Consider the following 15,629-nt stretch of genomic DNA (forward strand, 5'->3'; position numbering starts at 1 on the left):
TGCAAATGTCATGCTTACAGATGACACACAGCTGGCCACCAGCATAGTATACATCAGGTGTGCAAGGTATCAGGACCATCTGCTCTTGTCTTGTCATCATATATACTGCAAACCTATATTACCCTCTACTCGAGTCCCAAAGTCCTATTTTCTTAAAGGATAAAGCTGGTGATATTCTAATTTATATTACACTGTTGCACTAGGTGACATGTTGCCTCATTTCCATGAACACACAGACTGTACTTTATCTTGACACAATTGCACGTACAACAACCTGACACCAAAAACACTCACTACTGTAGCATAGCGTTTGTATTAATCCATAGCTGAAAATAGTTTACTTCAGTTTCATATAACAGTGTACAGCTGTTATAGAAAGTGACATAGACCCTGTAACTTTTGCCTGAGAGTGACCACAAGTGTGGGATAATGGTAAATATTAAATATACATAGTTTAACAGTAGTACTGGTAAAGAAGGCTCATAAGAGTAAAATTACAGTATATAGCATGTGAATTGTTTTTAAAGACTCAGATCTTCGGTAGGGATTAATCTGCCTGGGATTATATGGTTTGGACAGACAAGGGTACTCAGTAAATACTTGGAAATGGCCCCATGTATTATTGAATTTGGTCTTGGAGTATTGTCAGCTTCATCCTCTAAAACAAGTGAAAAATATGAAACATTCATTCTTCATGAAATGTTCACCTCAGTATAAGGGTGTGTTCCTGATATCTTGTACACTCATGCTTTCTCACACAATAAATCCAAAAGTACAATCAATACGTGAAATAGTTTCAGTGGATACTTGGACTTCAGTTGGCTTGTACATGTACAGTACCTATGATACACCTGCATGTAGGAGATTGTGTGCTTGGTTGTCTGTATGTGTGCACCTCTTCATGGCAATGATGATCTCCCATGGCACTGAAACCACAGTGATTAAAAATGCATTCGTCCTAATGTGAGTTCTGAGCCTGTTGGAGATATGCACCTCTCTGAAAGCACCCGTTCATTCGCTTTGCATCTGCACAAGTTTGTTACAATGCTTCCATGGCAGCTAATCCCACAGGCCTCGGGAAGTTAGCAACACTAGAGGAAAACGTTAACAAAGATTAGTGAATAGTGAATAAATGAGTGTTCACATTGCTTCACTCAGATCAATACACTCATCCATAACCATCATGTGACTATCCACCAAATTAAAAACATCCATAGTAAAAAGATGGGATTGTTGTTAACAGGATGGGCACACACCTCCAGTCCTCACCCCCCTTTAAAACACTAAAACCCCACCCTGGTTTACAGTACCAGTCTCTTCCATCCCCTACTGTTTGTCCAGCGAGTTAATAGTTAACCAAATCTATAAACTCAGGTTATCCACCTCATCACAAGTCCCATACTGTCATCTGAATGCTGGGTGCTGCATCAGTCACAGTGGCCTCTTTCTTTAGCTTGATCCATCAGAAAAGATGAGTTGAATAACCAGGAAATGAAGGATTATTCTGAATATAGACGCTGTACGTAATTTCAAGGAATGATTTTGTTCTGGCGGCAGTTTTTAGAAGATGAACCCTCATTCCACTGGAATTTCATTCACATGATGTAAAGGCATCCTCAGTGTGGGTAAAAGCCTGTTTGTGAATAATCAGCACTGTTTCCCAAGAGGACTGCCACTGAAGATTATTTTCCAAGAGTCATCTGTTTTTTTTCTCTGCTTCAGATTGTCTCCTCTGTGACTGGTTAAAAACGAAGGGATTGGGGAACCGTGCAGAGGAAAAGGTGGAAGTCATGGCTGATTTCTAGTGCGCAAATGTGGCCTACATATTCGTTTCATCCAGCAGGAGTCAATGAGCTGATGTCTTTTTGTTTTGTTTTTTTCCACTGTGCCCACCTTCTTGACTCTTGAAATAGTTTTAGTTAAGAATAGTGGGAGGACGTGTACAACAATTGTTTGTTAAGCTCTGCTGAAATAGGAGCTGCAAGCTCTGCATCTTTCTCACCTTCTAAGAAGAGTAACAGAGGGTGATCAAGTATCAGCAGTGCATGAATGAAGCAGGGAGAAAGGAGGGGACGCCTTTATACCTTCAGTACTTTCAAATCAGTGATTGGCACTTTTGGTACCATTAGTTTGATTCCAGAAGCGCTTCATGCAGAAAATGACTGACTGAATGAGAAAGAAATATTTACAGTGTGTTTGTCCAGCCACTTCACCCTGCAGGTGCATGCGTTAGCCTGCAACCCAGTGCAGACCCTGTCAGGATTGATGGTGTTGTTTTGCAGGCGAAGGTAACTGGAGGTTATGCTCACATCTGTTCTCTGTAACTCAATCACTTGGTCGGACGGCAAGACGGACTCTACACAGACTTCAGCGGACTCAAAGCATACGTTTTTCTCTTTTATTCTGCCTTGTTTTCTCTCTTCTTCGCCACATCTTTGTTTGTATTAGTCCTCTCCACAAAGTAAACTTGCTTCATTCTTTGCCGGTTGTAAACAGGGTAATTACAAGGCACTCAGACCTGGACAGCACCACACACAAACACTCAGCTCACACACTCACGAGGAGGAGTAAGCAGAAAAAAGGAAAAAGCTACTGGCATGATAATAAAGGACTTGTTGGCCGGGGTTACTAGAGGGCAACGGCCGTAACTCCTCTCCCTGTGTGTGTGAAAGGAAGAGAGAGAGAGCCAGAGAACGACAGAGAGCGAGACAAGGATCATGTGGCTGGAGTGTGCCGTGTCCACTGCTCAACGCTAAAAGGGAGCAGCACCCAAAACAGGGGGCGGGATACTGCAGCTTCCAAAACCACTGGACTCAACAGCTCTGTCTAGTTTTATTTTCCAAACCTAGTGTAACTGACAAGTCCACCAACTTAAGAGGAGTCCACCAGGGCCCGTTTTGGAAAGATTTGCTTCCACCCAGGCGCCAAAAAGGATCTGGCGCGATAAATATGGAATTGGATGAGGATTGTACGATGTCAGACTGGGAGGCCATGTTGGAGCTGGATGAGGCGTTGGCGGGGTGGTTTCTGCAGGGTCCAGCCAGAGGGGAGTGGGGTTGGGAGTGGGGCTGGGCTGCCTCGGATCTTCAGGACCCTGAGTGGGACAATGAGGATGTCCCTGCTGTAAGTCGTCCTCCATTTGTAAGCTCAAAACAGAAGACACTAAAGGAGGAGAGTGAACGAAACAGTGTGGGGAAGTTGGAAAATGTTGTGGTTTGGAACAGCAAAAAGACTATGCAGCAAGCTTTGTCTGTACTGTATGCTGCTGTAAGCATAGTTCTGTGGTAATTCTCCACCACTAAAGAAAACAGCTGGTTTGGATATGAGTCATAGCTATTTGAATTCTCCCAGAGCTCATAGAGGCCTGTTGTTTGGCTCAATCATCAGATTACTGTGTGAGTGACTTGATGCGTAAACAGTGTAGGTGTGTTTGGTCGGTTTTAAAAAGAAGCATCATGATGGTGTGTGTGCAGTCAGTGTGGTTAATTTCATTGCCAGGCAATTAGTCAGGGCTTTCAGAGTTGTCACTCACATGATTTCAGAGCAGGTTTCCTCATCACTGTGCTTTTCTCAGAGACGAGTAGAAGCAACAACAAGACACTCTGAAACAGTATTACAGTATTTCAGCTGCTTGTTTTGCAGAGGAATCACATGTAGTGATGTGTAATGTGAACAAGCTGTTCTTTTCCCACCAGCCCTGACCCGGAGGAATATATTTTTTCTTTTTTCTCAGTATACCTCTTGTTACTCTATTGGCAGCTATTGTTTCCTGAAGCTTTCCTGTGGAAGGAAAGCATTTGGTGCAGACAGTGAAAGCCCTCACTTGGGCACACATTTGGAGATTTTTTACACATCGCAGGCTCGCTCTGCAAATAATCATATCTGCTGAAGCCAAGCAAAAGAGAAAAGTGATCATGTTAAACAGGATATCATTCCACCGTGCTGGAAATAATTTGTTTGACCAGGTTATTCAAACCACTGTGTACAGCTTTGTTTATACTTGAGATTACATCAGTTGTCCTGCTCCCTTGTACCTAAACAAAAGGCTCATTGTCAGAAACATGCTGCTCTATAATGCAAATCTGAGAATGTGACTCATATTAGAAATGCTCACAGTCACGGCAGCATGTGTGTTGAATGATCTGCAGCGGGCTGACATTTGGATTTGCGCTTTAAATCACTCTGCTGTTAAGTATCATCAGTGACTTCAGGTAACTCAGGCCACATACCTCTGCTTGCCATTCACCATATGTTTCCAGCGCTTGTCAAAATTCCTCACAGAATGAAAGCCATGGTATGATTAGAGTGAACCAGACACCTTCATCAAACCTGTGGGTGGTTTTAACAAGGTTGCGTGATGGAGACAACACTTGTGAATGAGCGAGTCACAGAGCATGAAGTGTGAGTTTTGGGAGCACAGTGTGTGTGTGTGTGTGTGTGTGTGTGTGTGTGTGTGTGTGTGTGTGTGTGTGTGTGTGTGTGTGTGTGTGTGTGTGTGTGTGTGTGTGTGTGTGTGTGTGTGTGTGGTGTGTGTGTGTGTGTGTGTGTGTGTGTGTGTGTGTGGTGATGTTTCTGACTCTGCCTGTCACTGCAGGTGCTGAGCCCGACATACAAGCAGCGCAATGAGGACTTTAGGAAACTCTTCAAGCAGCTCCCTGACACAGAGAGACTCATTGTGGGTGAGTGGACGCCATAGACACACTGGGGCCATCTGAGGACTGGCAGGGTGCAGCTTACTTGTCAGTAATTAGAAAATGATTAATCCTTACACAACAGAGAGGGGGCACAGACAAATATTGGACATTCCAAATGCTGAACATGGTAACATGATTGTAAATATGTCAAGATTTTGTTTGCTGATGATTTAAAAAGTACCTCACAGTTTAGAGGAACTTGCAACCTGATAAGAAACTTTTTCGAGCAGTCTAAGCTACACACTGCACTCTGTCATGAACACACAATGTCCCAAGTTAATTTGATTTGTTGTGTGATTTTCCCAACTCTCCGATGAATGCTGTCTTTGTCTGAAATGCCTTAAGAATAAAACAGCTTATAAATAAGATATACTGTGTGACAGTGAAGTGAGTGCTATCATATGAACTTATTTACATGGCAGAGATAATGTTTGAATATGAATATTAGCATGTTGTTATGGCTGATATATTGATGGGAATACTTTTAATGAATCATTTACCAGTTGTGTATTATAATATTGTAATTTCTCTTTTTTGTCATTTGCATCATACTTGTGCATGTGCTGTGGTATTTTTTTTCTCAGGTTTTGCAACTTCTTTATTTTTCAGACTACTCCTGTGCTCTTCAGCGGGACATCCTCCTGCAGGGACGACTCTACCTCTCTGAGAACTGGATTTGTTTCTATAGCAACATCTTCCGCTGGGAAACTCTGGTATGCTTAACACGCTGCACCTCTGTGCACTCTCATGTTTTTCATGCTGGCAGTATTGGGTCATGCATGGAGCTGTAATTTGTGTGCATATATGTAATTGTGCACATTTGTTTTGTGTTTGCGTGTAGCTGACAGTGCGGCTAAAGGACATCTGTTCAATGACAAAAGAGAAGACTGCACGCCTCATTCCCAATGCCATCCAGGTCTGCACAGACACTGAGAAGGTAAAGCACACAGAATCACTAAATACAGCTATTTACGTTTGTAGAAACTTAGAGTAGTAACTAATTTAGGCATACCAAAGACTGAGCAGTGAATATGTGTTAAATCTAATGATCTTTGCATAAAGACACACCAGGGAGGGATTGAGGTACAGAGGTACAAAGTCTGACTGGTAACAGGAAGATTTAATCTTAATCGCCAACATGGGGAACATGTTCCTGTCACTGGAGAATGGTTGAAAAGATATTAACACCCACGGTCACTGCTCAGATATGTCAGAACAAATTGAAATAAACTCAAACTAGGACTGTGCTCTTCAAAATGTGCCCTTAATTTCCACAGGTAGCTTTTTTTTTTAATTCTGTGGTAAGAGGGTTTTGACATGATGCCTTTTAATCTTCACAGCACTTTTTCACCTCATTCGGGGCCAGAGACAGGACGTACATGATGATGTTCAGACTGTGGCAGAATGCACTGTTGGACAAGGTAAGCAAATTTGTCTGCGAGTGTTTCCTTTAGCTCGTATTCGAGAATCTGCATCGCATACATTTGATTGTACAGAAAAGAAACGCTTAGAAATGACTTACAAATTTTACTCTGCAGTAATTTCGAGTCGTCTCACTCCTCATTTTGATTGGTTTATTCCTCTTGCAGCCCCTGTGCCCCAAGGAACTGTGGCACTTTGTTCATCAGTGCTATGGCAACGAGCTCGGCCTAACCAGTGATGATGAGGACTATGTCCCCCCAGATGACGACTTCAACACCATGGGGTGAGTCTGGTTACGTTGCCACATCCGTTACTATGGCTACCACAATAAACATTTTTCAGTCGATTACTCAATCACCCAAATTACAAAAATAATTATAGGGCCTGGTATGAGCTGTAACAAACAATATTCACATGCTCAGTCACATACAAGCCTATACACAATCCATTCATATACAGTAGTAAACTCATTGGTTTACTACCAGCTAGTCTGAATAATGCTCAGCGACTAGGAGAAACTGAAAGGCTGCAAAAAATGTAACACAGCAAATACTGCATTTGTTTGAAGGCTTAAAAGATCCTTTTTTGTTCTGTGTCTTCCTTCATTTACGTATTTCCTTCATGTCTGAAGTGGATTTTATTAGGGCTAAATCAATATAAGGTCAATGCAGGTCAGAATCTGTTTGTACTTGCAGTGCCTGAAGTTTTCTGTTAAGTGCCACATGAGATCAGGAAGGTGATGTGACGTGAATGTTTAAACTGCATAATTGTATCCAGTGTGTACGTTTCTCTGGGTGTGAGGTTAAACTGACAAAGTGAGAGAGAAGAAAGATTTACTTCAAAGGCTGAACAGAGGTCAAATGAGATGCTCCAAAACTGTCTTACCTTGTTTCAAGAATTTTACCATCTGATGGAGGCTCTGTCACGTTCACACAAGCTAAATCATTCATTTTTCAACCCTTGCTCAGATAAATAGACAATTACTGGTCAAAAGTCAGACAAAAAATAAGCACTTGTAACTGTTTCTAAACTGCAAAGCAATGCTTGCTCTTGAATTTACTTCTAACGTTTCTAAGATATACTGTGCTGATCCTTTTAATGCTTTGTTGGGATTGTCCAAACATCCTGGCAGCTGCATTTTACTACATTCAAATCCGTCCCATCTGGAACCAAAGTAGGGCAAATCACACTGTAAAAAATCTTGTAAACACTACTTGAGCAAAGTTTTTGCAAGAGCCTCACACAGGATGAGAGTTAAGTAGAGATGAGTAAAGTTCTTGTCTGTCGTTCTTCTCTGGTGCCTTTAGGTTCAGCGAAGAGATTCCCAATGAAGAGAATGAGATCAACAACGACAACTTGTCTAAGAGCAGCACGGAGGCCAAGCCTGAAGGGAGCCCTCCTCCAATACACAAGAAGGCCATCCCTAACAGCACCATCCCCAGCCCAGGCAACCACGACACACCCATCACAGTAAGTTATATCTGTTACATATTGCTAGTTAACACACATGTATACATTTGCACTGCAGAGGGCAATGGTCAGATGATGGTCAGACTAACCCCAGAGCCTTTGCTTGACAACATTTAACAAGGAAACAATATTGATTGTTGATCATTATTTTCTTCTTTTCCCCAGTTTGACCTCCCAGCAGAGGAGTATGCAGACTGTCTACCGGATGGCGAGCTGCTGGCTGTGCCACTGGTGGTGGAAGAGAAGAACAATGATACCAGCGGGCCTGGCGGTCCTGTGCCCTCACCCTCACTTGACTTCAACGACAATGAGGACATTCCCACTGAGCTCAGTGACTCCTCAGAAACACATGACGAGGGTAACTGCATGATACACTCGGATGAAGTGTATAATCCAGTAGAAAGTCTGCTGTTTTATTGATTTCAACACTCGTGACAGGATGATGTAGATGATGCGAGTGACAAGAGTTGAAAACAAACAAGAGTGGACATCTCTGATATTGTCTTTCTCTCTCTGATGTGTAGGTGAGGTGCAGGCTTTCCACGAGGATCTGAATGGCAGACAGCACATCAACGAGGTCTACAAGTTCAGTGTCGACAAGCTCTATGACATCCTCTTCACTGAGTCGCAGTTCATGAGTGACTTCATGGAGCAAAGGCGATTTTCAGGTTCGATACTTCTACAGCTGTCCTCTTACATCTGACCTCTTTGGAGATAGTGCTCCCGTGTAGTGTTTATATTAATTCACTCATGTCTCTGTTTTGTCATTTTGTGGTTTAGATGTGGTCTACCATCCATGGAAGAAGGAAGAGGCAGGGAACCAGACCAGAGAGATCATGTACACCATCTCTCTGTCCAACCCCCTGGCCCCCAAAACAGCCACAGTCACTGAGACACAGGTACAGCCAACTCCAGCAGATGAGAGACAGGTCTTATTATTTATATTTCTTACAGTTTGATTTGACTTAAGGACGCACCATGTCCCCCGTCTTTTGCCAGACTCTGTACAAAGCCAGTCAGGAGAGTGAGTGTTATATCATCGATGCTGAGGTCATCACACATGACGTGCCCTACCACGATTACTTCTACACTCTCAACCGCTACATGCTCACCAGGGTGGCCAAGAACAAGTGTCGGTTACGGTGAGCGGTCAGATACACACAGCACACACCTGACAAATGATGTAATAGTGCAGCATTGTATTTCTTTGTATTTCTGCCATCTGTTAATTGTTTATTTGGTGGGGGTTTAACTGCTTTCATAACTTATTGTGAGAGACTGTCTCTTTATATCCATTGATGCATTTCTGTCTTTCTCTCAGGGTATCAACAGAGCTGCGCTACAGAAAGCAGCCGTGGGGGTTGGTGAAAGGCTTCATAGAGAAAAACTTCTGGAGTGGGCTAGAAGAAAACTTCCGCCATCTTGGTAAATTTGATTGTTGTTAGTTTGTCTGTTTTAGCAGTTATAATATTTCATAATTTCATTTTTAGATTTTTATATATTCATAAAATAGAACTGTTTTTATAATTTGTTAAAGGTGCTATATGTACATTTCTGTTATTGCTACATTGCCAACGTGACTCACTATGGCAAAGTGATATTACAAGACAGTAGAGGCTGCTGCTTGCTGGTTATAAAGACAAAAACTGCATGTAACAATTATCTCCTTCCCTCACAGAGTTGGAGTTATCAAAGCTGGAGGAGATACTGACTGAGACCCACCGGCTGTCTCCAAAGGCCAAGGTGGTGAAGAACTCCACGGTGAGGCGGAAGAAGAGGCCACTCCCCCACATGCGCAGCCAGCATCTGGATGAGGCGCTCAGCCCTGTTACCACGCCGACGGACGAAGAAGTGATCCAGAGGATCAAACAAGTGGCGGGGTCCACACAGACCAGACACCAGAGTCCAGAACACCATCACCTGCCCGGAGGCCTCGCTCTGTACAGTGTTTCCAAACTGCTGCTTATCATCAGCTTTGTGTACGTAACTAATCACAACACACACACACACACACACACACACACACACATACACATAGGCCTTTATATCTGACCATGCGAATGCAAATACAAACAAATGCAAACACATGCTGACATGACACACAGGAATACATGCATGCTCACTTCACATATTAGAATTTCTCTGAGTCACTTGTTGCATGATTTCATCCATTTTTCCAGTAGCCTCTGTAGAGTTTTTGTGTGATTTACAACTCAAAATTAAAAACCTTATAAATATCTCATTGTTGTTCTCTCCCCTCTCCTTTCATTGCCATCCATAGGATCTGTCTAAGGTACATACAATATCTGATTAGCCAGCATAGTGAGAAGCATATATTTACAAAGTATTCCCATAGTGATTTGAATGTAATTTCCATTTTCATATCAGCTAACTGATGGCATTGTAAATTACCAAAATGTCAAGGGAATGACTCATTTGCTGACTTTCCTCAGCCTCGTCCTGCTGGTCTTCCTCAACATGATGCTCTTCTACAAGCTGTGGATGCTGGAGTATTCTGCACAGTCCTTAACAACCTGGCAAGGTCTACGGCTTCATGAAAGGTACACACACACACACACACAAACAAAGTCACAGATGCACATTCTGCGCATTTTTTGTTTATTAGAGTCATCATGGTTAATGGACTTTTGAGCCATTTGAGGATACAAAAACTTTATCTCATCACTGCAGAGATGAGACTGAATGGAGTTCTGCTGTATTTATTTGGCTGTTTGCCCAGAAAGCAGCCACACACAAGCATACACATACAGTTACTTTTACATACACACTAAACTATATCCATATGGTTATTGACGTGTGTGTCAGGAAAACACAGAGCTACTAAAAATTACCTCTGAATAGCTCTGGGCTTACTGAAACAATTTACCCAACTGTTTGTTGGCAGTCCATCAAAATGGAAGTCATGCCTCAGTGGCTGCACCCTGATGTTATTAATGTGTGTGTGTGTGTGTGTGTGTGTGTGTGTGTGTGTGTGTGTGTGTGTGTGTGTTTTCCAGTAAACTGCCTCAGACGCAGATGGAGTGGGCCCAGCTCCTGGAGGCGCAGCAGCGTTACCATGACGCCGAGCTGCAGAAGTGGAGGGAGATTATCAAGTCGTCGGTGGTGCTGCTAGACCAGGTACTTGGACACGAAGGGAAATTTTCAAAATCGTGTCAGAACTGTGGTGTGATGTGTGCTCCAGGAGAACTGGTTGCTTCTGTATTGGGTTATGGGAAGACGGTGCATACTGCAACAGTCAGCTCAGACCCAGCACATTATTAGAGTTAAATAAGTTATGTGACCATTTTAGCAGTGTAAAGTGCATTACCTCCACTGCTCAGAGCGGATGCCCGTGAGCTAGTAAAGCAACACTTTCGCATATATAGCAAATGGAATTACACACTGAGCAAATCCTGTTACACATAGTAAAAGCAGAGGTTGAAAAAAGAATCACACCTTTACTGCAAACTACACTGAGATTTTGGAATTTCCACTCAAAACACAGAATATAGAAAGAAGTTAATTTTCTGCCATAACATTGTCTACATTCATCCCAAGAATCAGGAATAAAAAATCAGGAATCCAACTCAGTGAAAGCCCATGTAGGCTGACCTGATGCTACATCCTCAAAGGTAACCAGTGATTGAATAGTACCTGAATAAATTAACTTTCAGGAAGCCATTGAATTACCGTCAAACATCATATCCAAGAATGAATGAGCATCACTTGCAACTAGTAGTCTAATGGTAGGTCTGCAGCACCTGGGGAAAAAATATTTATTTAATTATCTTAAAGGACACGAGAGAACTTGTCAATTGTACCTTGTAGGTAAGTGTAATTTTACTGTCTTTAATAAGCAAGCTTACACTGTGATTTCTATCCCTCTTGTTTCTCTTCTTAAGATGAAAGACTCTTTATTGAACCTCCAGCGAGGCATTGGTTTAAGCGACTACAGCTCTGAGGCTGAGGAGAAGAGAAGTCGCTATCACTGACACATCACCACAAGGCCATGAGGGCGTGCTGTGCAATATAGGACCTGTTTTGTTTGTGAACCAGTATGCAGGCAGCAGCAAGACAGAGAGAGAGGACAGAGGGGGAAATGGGACCAACAGTGAGCTGGTCCAACAGAGACAAAGAGGAATAGAGGGTAAACCCCCCGGAGGAGGAAGTCATGGACAGAAAGTGCCCCTATCACACACAGGAACTGAGGTGTCCCCAACATCACTGAGGCATTGCGGGAAGGTGTGAGACTTGCACCTTCTCTTCACTTGTGGGATAACCATTTCCTTCTACTCTCTTTATTTCCAAGTGCATCCTACTGTAAGCCATGTGGAGCAGGAGAGTGGCAGAGAGAAAGAAGGAAAACTACTGCATGCATTTAGACAACCTAGCTCCCCTCAGTCAGTGTTAATGTGGTCCAGTTCCAGTCTATGTGTGTCAAAAAAAAAGAGGAACAGAAGAAGATGAGAGATCGAGTCAAAGGAAAGAGGGGTCCTTTCGAGTCTTAATGGCTTTCTACACTCTCTTGACTGTTCCAAACCAATCGTCCCCTAGAGGTCCTCGCTGCAGCGTCCCTTTAGCAAACCTCCAGGTAATCAGACTGCAGTATTGTCCCACAATCAAAAAGGAAAAGAGGTTTTGTAGCTGGAAGCTCCATGCCTGGTTTAACCCTGGCATGTATGGTCTCAGTCAGGGCTGGTTCCCTGTCAGACCAATGTGTTGAAATATTTAGAAGTAGAATGTAAAGATTAAGGAGAACTAAACCAGTATTTTCAACATTATACACAACTCATACGATCATTTGCCCCTGCCACAGTTTTAACTACCTTACACCTCATCCTTTTAATGATTTCAAATGTGACTTTGATCACAATTATTCTTCTTAAAAAAGGGATGCTGCAGCTAGACCAGTAGGGAGATCTGTGTTCTTACTTGTTTTATTACTAAACTGTGACTATATCTCTTTAAAAATGTTTCAAATTAGAAAGAATTCTATGAATATATTTGAAATATATAAGAATATTTCATTATTTAATATATATATTTCAAAATATATAAACATTACCTATATTTATTGTTAATTTATGTACATAAAGAAATTATCAGAGCTCTAGACCAGTTAAAGAATTTCTAACAAAAGTGTTTTCTTCTAAAAATGCATGCCAGATATGTCTGTGACATGTCCAGTGTGCAAGTATGATTCAGCATTCGCGCGATTATATTCGCGCATGTGTGTGACTGCGTGAGTCTGCGTGAGCGTGTGTGGGTGAGAGCGCATGTGTGCGTGCATGCGTGTGTGCGCAAGTGTGTGCTGTAAGTGTGACATTTTTACCATACCACACTTGTATGTTTCTTAATTTTTTCTTTTCTGGCTCCTGCAGCCAGACTGCCTTTTTTAATGCTAATGCATTTGGATGCTGCCTTGCATTAGCCCCACCAGGGTACAGTTTACAACTGAAGAGTTTTGTTCCAAAATGAAGTATCCAGCATTTCAAAAAACAATTTACACCTACATGTACAAAGCAATTGAACTATCAATTAAAGTCGCTTTTTGTCGCATAATAAGCAGCTTAAATCCATGGTTGACAAAAGTAGGAAGACAGACTTGAAAATCAAAATTTTTAAGATTGAATTAACACGAATTTGATAGTTTGTCTCTTGTTAATGGATATATAACATTTTGGAGATGGACCCTTCATCTGCCCTCTCTTTGTGGACTCTTTGTCCATGTCACCACATCAGGGGCTTGACCACTCTTTGCTAAAAGGAATAGTTTGACATGAGAGATGTGCTCATTTACTTTCTTGTCTAAAGTTCAATGAAAAGATGGGTACCACTCTCATGTCTATACACTTAATATGAAGCTGCAGGCAGCAGCCAGTTAGCTTAGCTGAGGGACCTGTTTCCTCTTGTTTCCAGTAAGCTAACCATCTTCTGCCTCTACTGCCTGTCAATTGATTAGCTTAGCTTATCTTAGCTTAGCTTAGCTTAGCATAAAGACTAGAAACTGGGGGAAACTTCTTGCATGCAAGAGTTAATGGGCTAGCTGTTTCCCCCTGTTTCTTTGTGCTAAACCAAGCTAACTGACTCCTGGCTCTAGCTTTGTATTTAGCATGCAGATATAAGAGTGGTATTAAAACTCTCATCAAGAAAGCGAATAAGTATATTTCCAAAAATGTCAAACTATTTTTTTTAAACACCTTATTGAACCCAAATTATACTCTCCCCTCCCCATTTAAAGTGTCTGTCTTGGATGCAATGAAAGCATGAGAATTATCTTTACGCAACTAAATTGAACCAAAAGAAAGAAGTAGAAATGTACCTTCACAAATTATCACATTGTTTTAAATGAAGTATTTATCATGTATGTCATGTATTATATATAAGATTAGGTGCAGTAAAGAGCATCTCTTAAGAGTTTGTCAACAGAAATAAAGCGCTGACAGACTTCAGCGATGAAAGCACTTCCAAACTAAGAAAAACTTCCCTGTGTTTAACAAAAAAAAGAAGAGAAAGTAGTGAAGCACTTTAAGGCCTTTTCAGGTATTAAATAAAATAAAAAAAGGATTTAGTTTGGAAGTGAATGCAGAGCTGAGGAAACAGTTTCACTGGTGTGTATCAGTTAATTTAACAACCACACTGGTGATTCACAACTTCCAAACTCATGAGAAATAGCTGGATTTTAATCCTGCTGGTTTGTTACTGCTCAGAAATAGTTACTTTTGCCTAAACAGAATATTATTGAGGTGATTACATGTGAATCCTCCAAAACCACATCCCAAACAAAGCGACTCCAAGCTGGAAGTCTGACACGCTTTTCTTGTATATTTCAGGGAAATGCAAGAACGAGTGATTTGTATGAGGGAAAAAGTATCTTTACTTCGTGCCTGTGTGGCGTGTTACTGACTGACTTACTGAAAACATCAGAAAAGCTTCAGGATTGGGCCCTTGCTGTTTGTGTATTACATCTGAAGAAGGCACTAAGTAATGATAATACATGGAAAACCTTAAGACCTGAATGTGAGCGGTTGGAAATGTTTTCTGTTTTATAGAAATCACTTTCACAATCCTGATGACACTGAAAGATTATAGTGAAGTTATGCTTCATGTATATGATGGTACAGAAATGTCAAATATATATGAAAATGTGATGGAAATGCTTTAAAGAGTTTTTGTTTTTTTAAGTGTATGATGAAATGGATTTCTTTTCTTTTTCAGATGCTTGAATTACTCAACATTCTCAACTGTTTTGACAGAGACGTTGTAAATGCTTGATTAAGTTGGATTTTACTTCCCAGGTTTGGTTTGATACCTTTGATACCTGATTTTAATCTTGGAGCAAGTGTATTTTATTTGACTGTCAAGGCTGAGTGAAACGGTTCATAGTGACAGAGATTTTAATACTGAACTGCTGTAAAACGCACATCCTCCTCAGACCACATTAAATATGCACCCTGGCCTCCAATAAACTCTCACAGTAGACCTGAATTGAATTTCATTGGTCTCCACAGTTCTGCAAATTATGTTTTTTCTGGGGGGATTTTGCCTTCATCCATGTTTCTCATTATTACCAACAAATTTGACTTCAGCAAATCAAGTTTTCATTTTTTCTTTTCTAGTTTGTACTCACAGTTACCTGCGTTACAAGAATGATTGTATGATTGCTATTGCTGCACAGCTGTGGAACCAAGGCAACCTGAGAGTTCTGGATGCCACCATTTTGTCACTAACGACGAATGAATCGTGTGTTTCATTGACTGTATTAATTGGCATTTGCCTTGCTATCACAGAGCCGGCAAGACAATAGCGCCACTCATGCAACACAGTACTAACCAACAGCCTTGGTCAACACACAATAGGAATCACATACAACCTCCAGAAAACAACCACTGATCAAACTCATAGCAAATGCTCTTCTTCGAGTGTGTCTTGATAAAAATATGTACTGGTGTAGTTCTGTTCAAAAAGAATTCTACTGTATGTTTGTTTTGTTTTTGTTTTTTTTTTTTAGAAAATGTTTTGATCTCTAGAGAGACTTTTAGT

General features: G+C 41.4%; 1 protein-coding gene across 15 annotated transcripts in view; it reads left to right on the forward strand.

Annotated features, from left to right (window-relative positions):
* The window catches only part of gramd1bb (GRAM domain containing 1Bb), a 153,710-nt gene extending 138,626 nt beyond the window's left edge, over positions 1-15,084 (forward strand). For all 15 annotated transcript variants that reach the window (XM_051065538.1, XM_051065536.1, XM_051065546.1 and 12 more), the window contains 15 exons: positions 4,595-4,679; positions 5,304-5,407; positions 5,536-5,631; positions 6,035-6,115; positions 6,284-6,399; positions 7,424-7,586; positions 7,752-7,944; positions 8,111-8,254; positions 8,367-8,485; positions 8,586-8,728; positions 8,908-9,011; positions 9,265-9,565; positions 10,040-10,147; positions 10,604-10,724; positions 11,489-15,084. In XM_051065538.1, the coding sequence (XP_050921495.1) occupies positions 4,595-4,679; positions 5,304-5,407; positions 5,536-5,631; positions 6,035-6,115; positions 6,284-6,399; positions 7,424-7,586; positions 7,752-7,944; positions 8,111-8,254; positions 8,367-8,485; positions 8,586-8,728; positions 8,908-9,011; positions 9,265-9,565; positions 10,040-10,147; positions 10,604-10,724; positions 11,489-11,578 (1,968 nt within the window). In that variant the 3' untranslated portion in view covers positions 11,579-15,084. The remainder of the gene's footprint in view (positions 1-4,594; positions 4,680-5,303; positions 5,408-5,535; positions 5,632-6,034; positions 6,116-6,283; positions 6,400-7,423; positions 7,587-7,751; positions 7,945-8,110; positions 8,255-8,366; positions 8,486-8,585; positions 8,729-8,907; positions 9,012-9,264; positions 9,566-10,039; positions 10,148-10,603; positions 10,725-11,488) is intronic.
* Positions 15,085-15,629: the final 545 nt, after the last annotated feature.

Source organism: Lates calcarifer, linkage group LG21, assembly GCF_001640805.2.
Source record: "Lates calcarifer isolate ASB-BC8 linkage group LG21, TLL_Latcal_v3, whole genome shotgun sequence".
Taxonomy (NCBI): domain Eukaryota; kingdom Metazoa; phylum Chordata; class Actinopteri; family Centropomidae; genus Lates; species Lates calcarifer.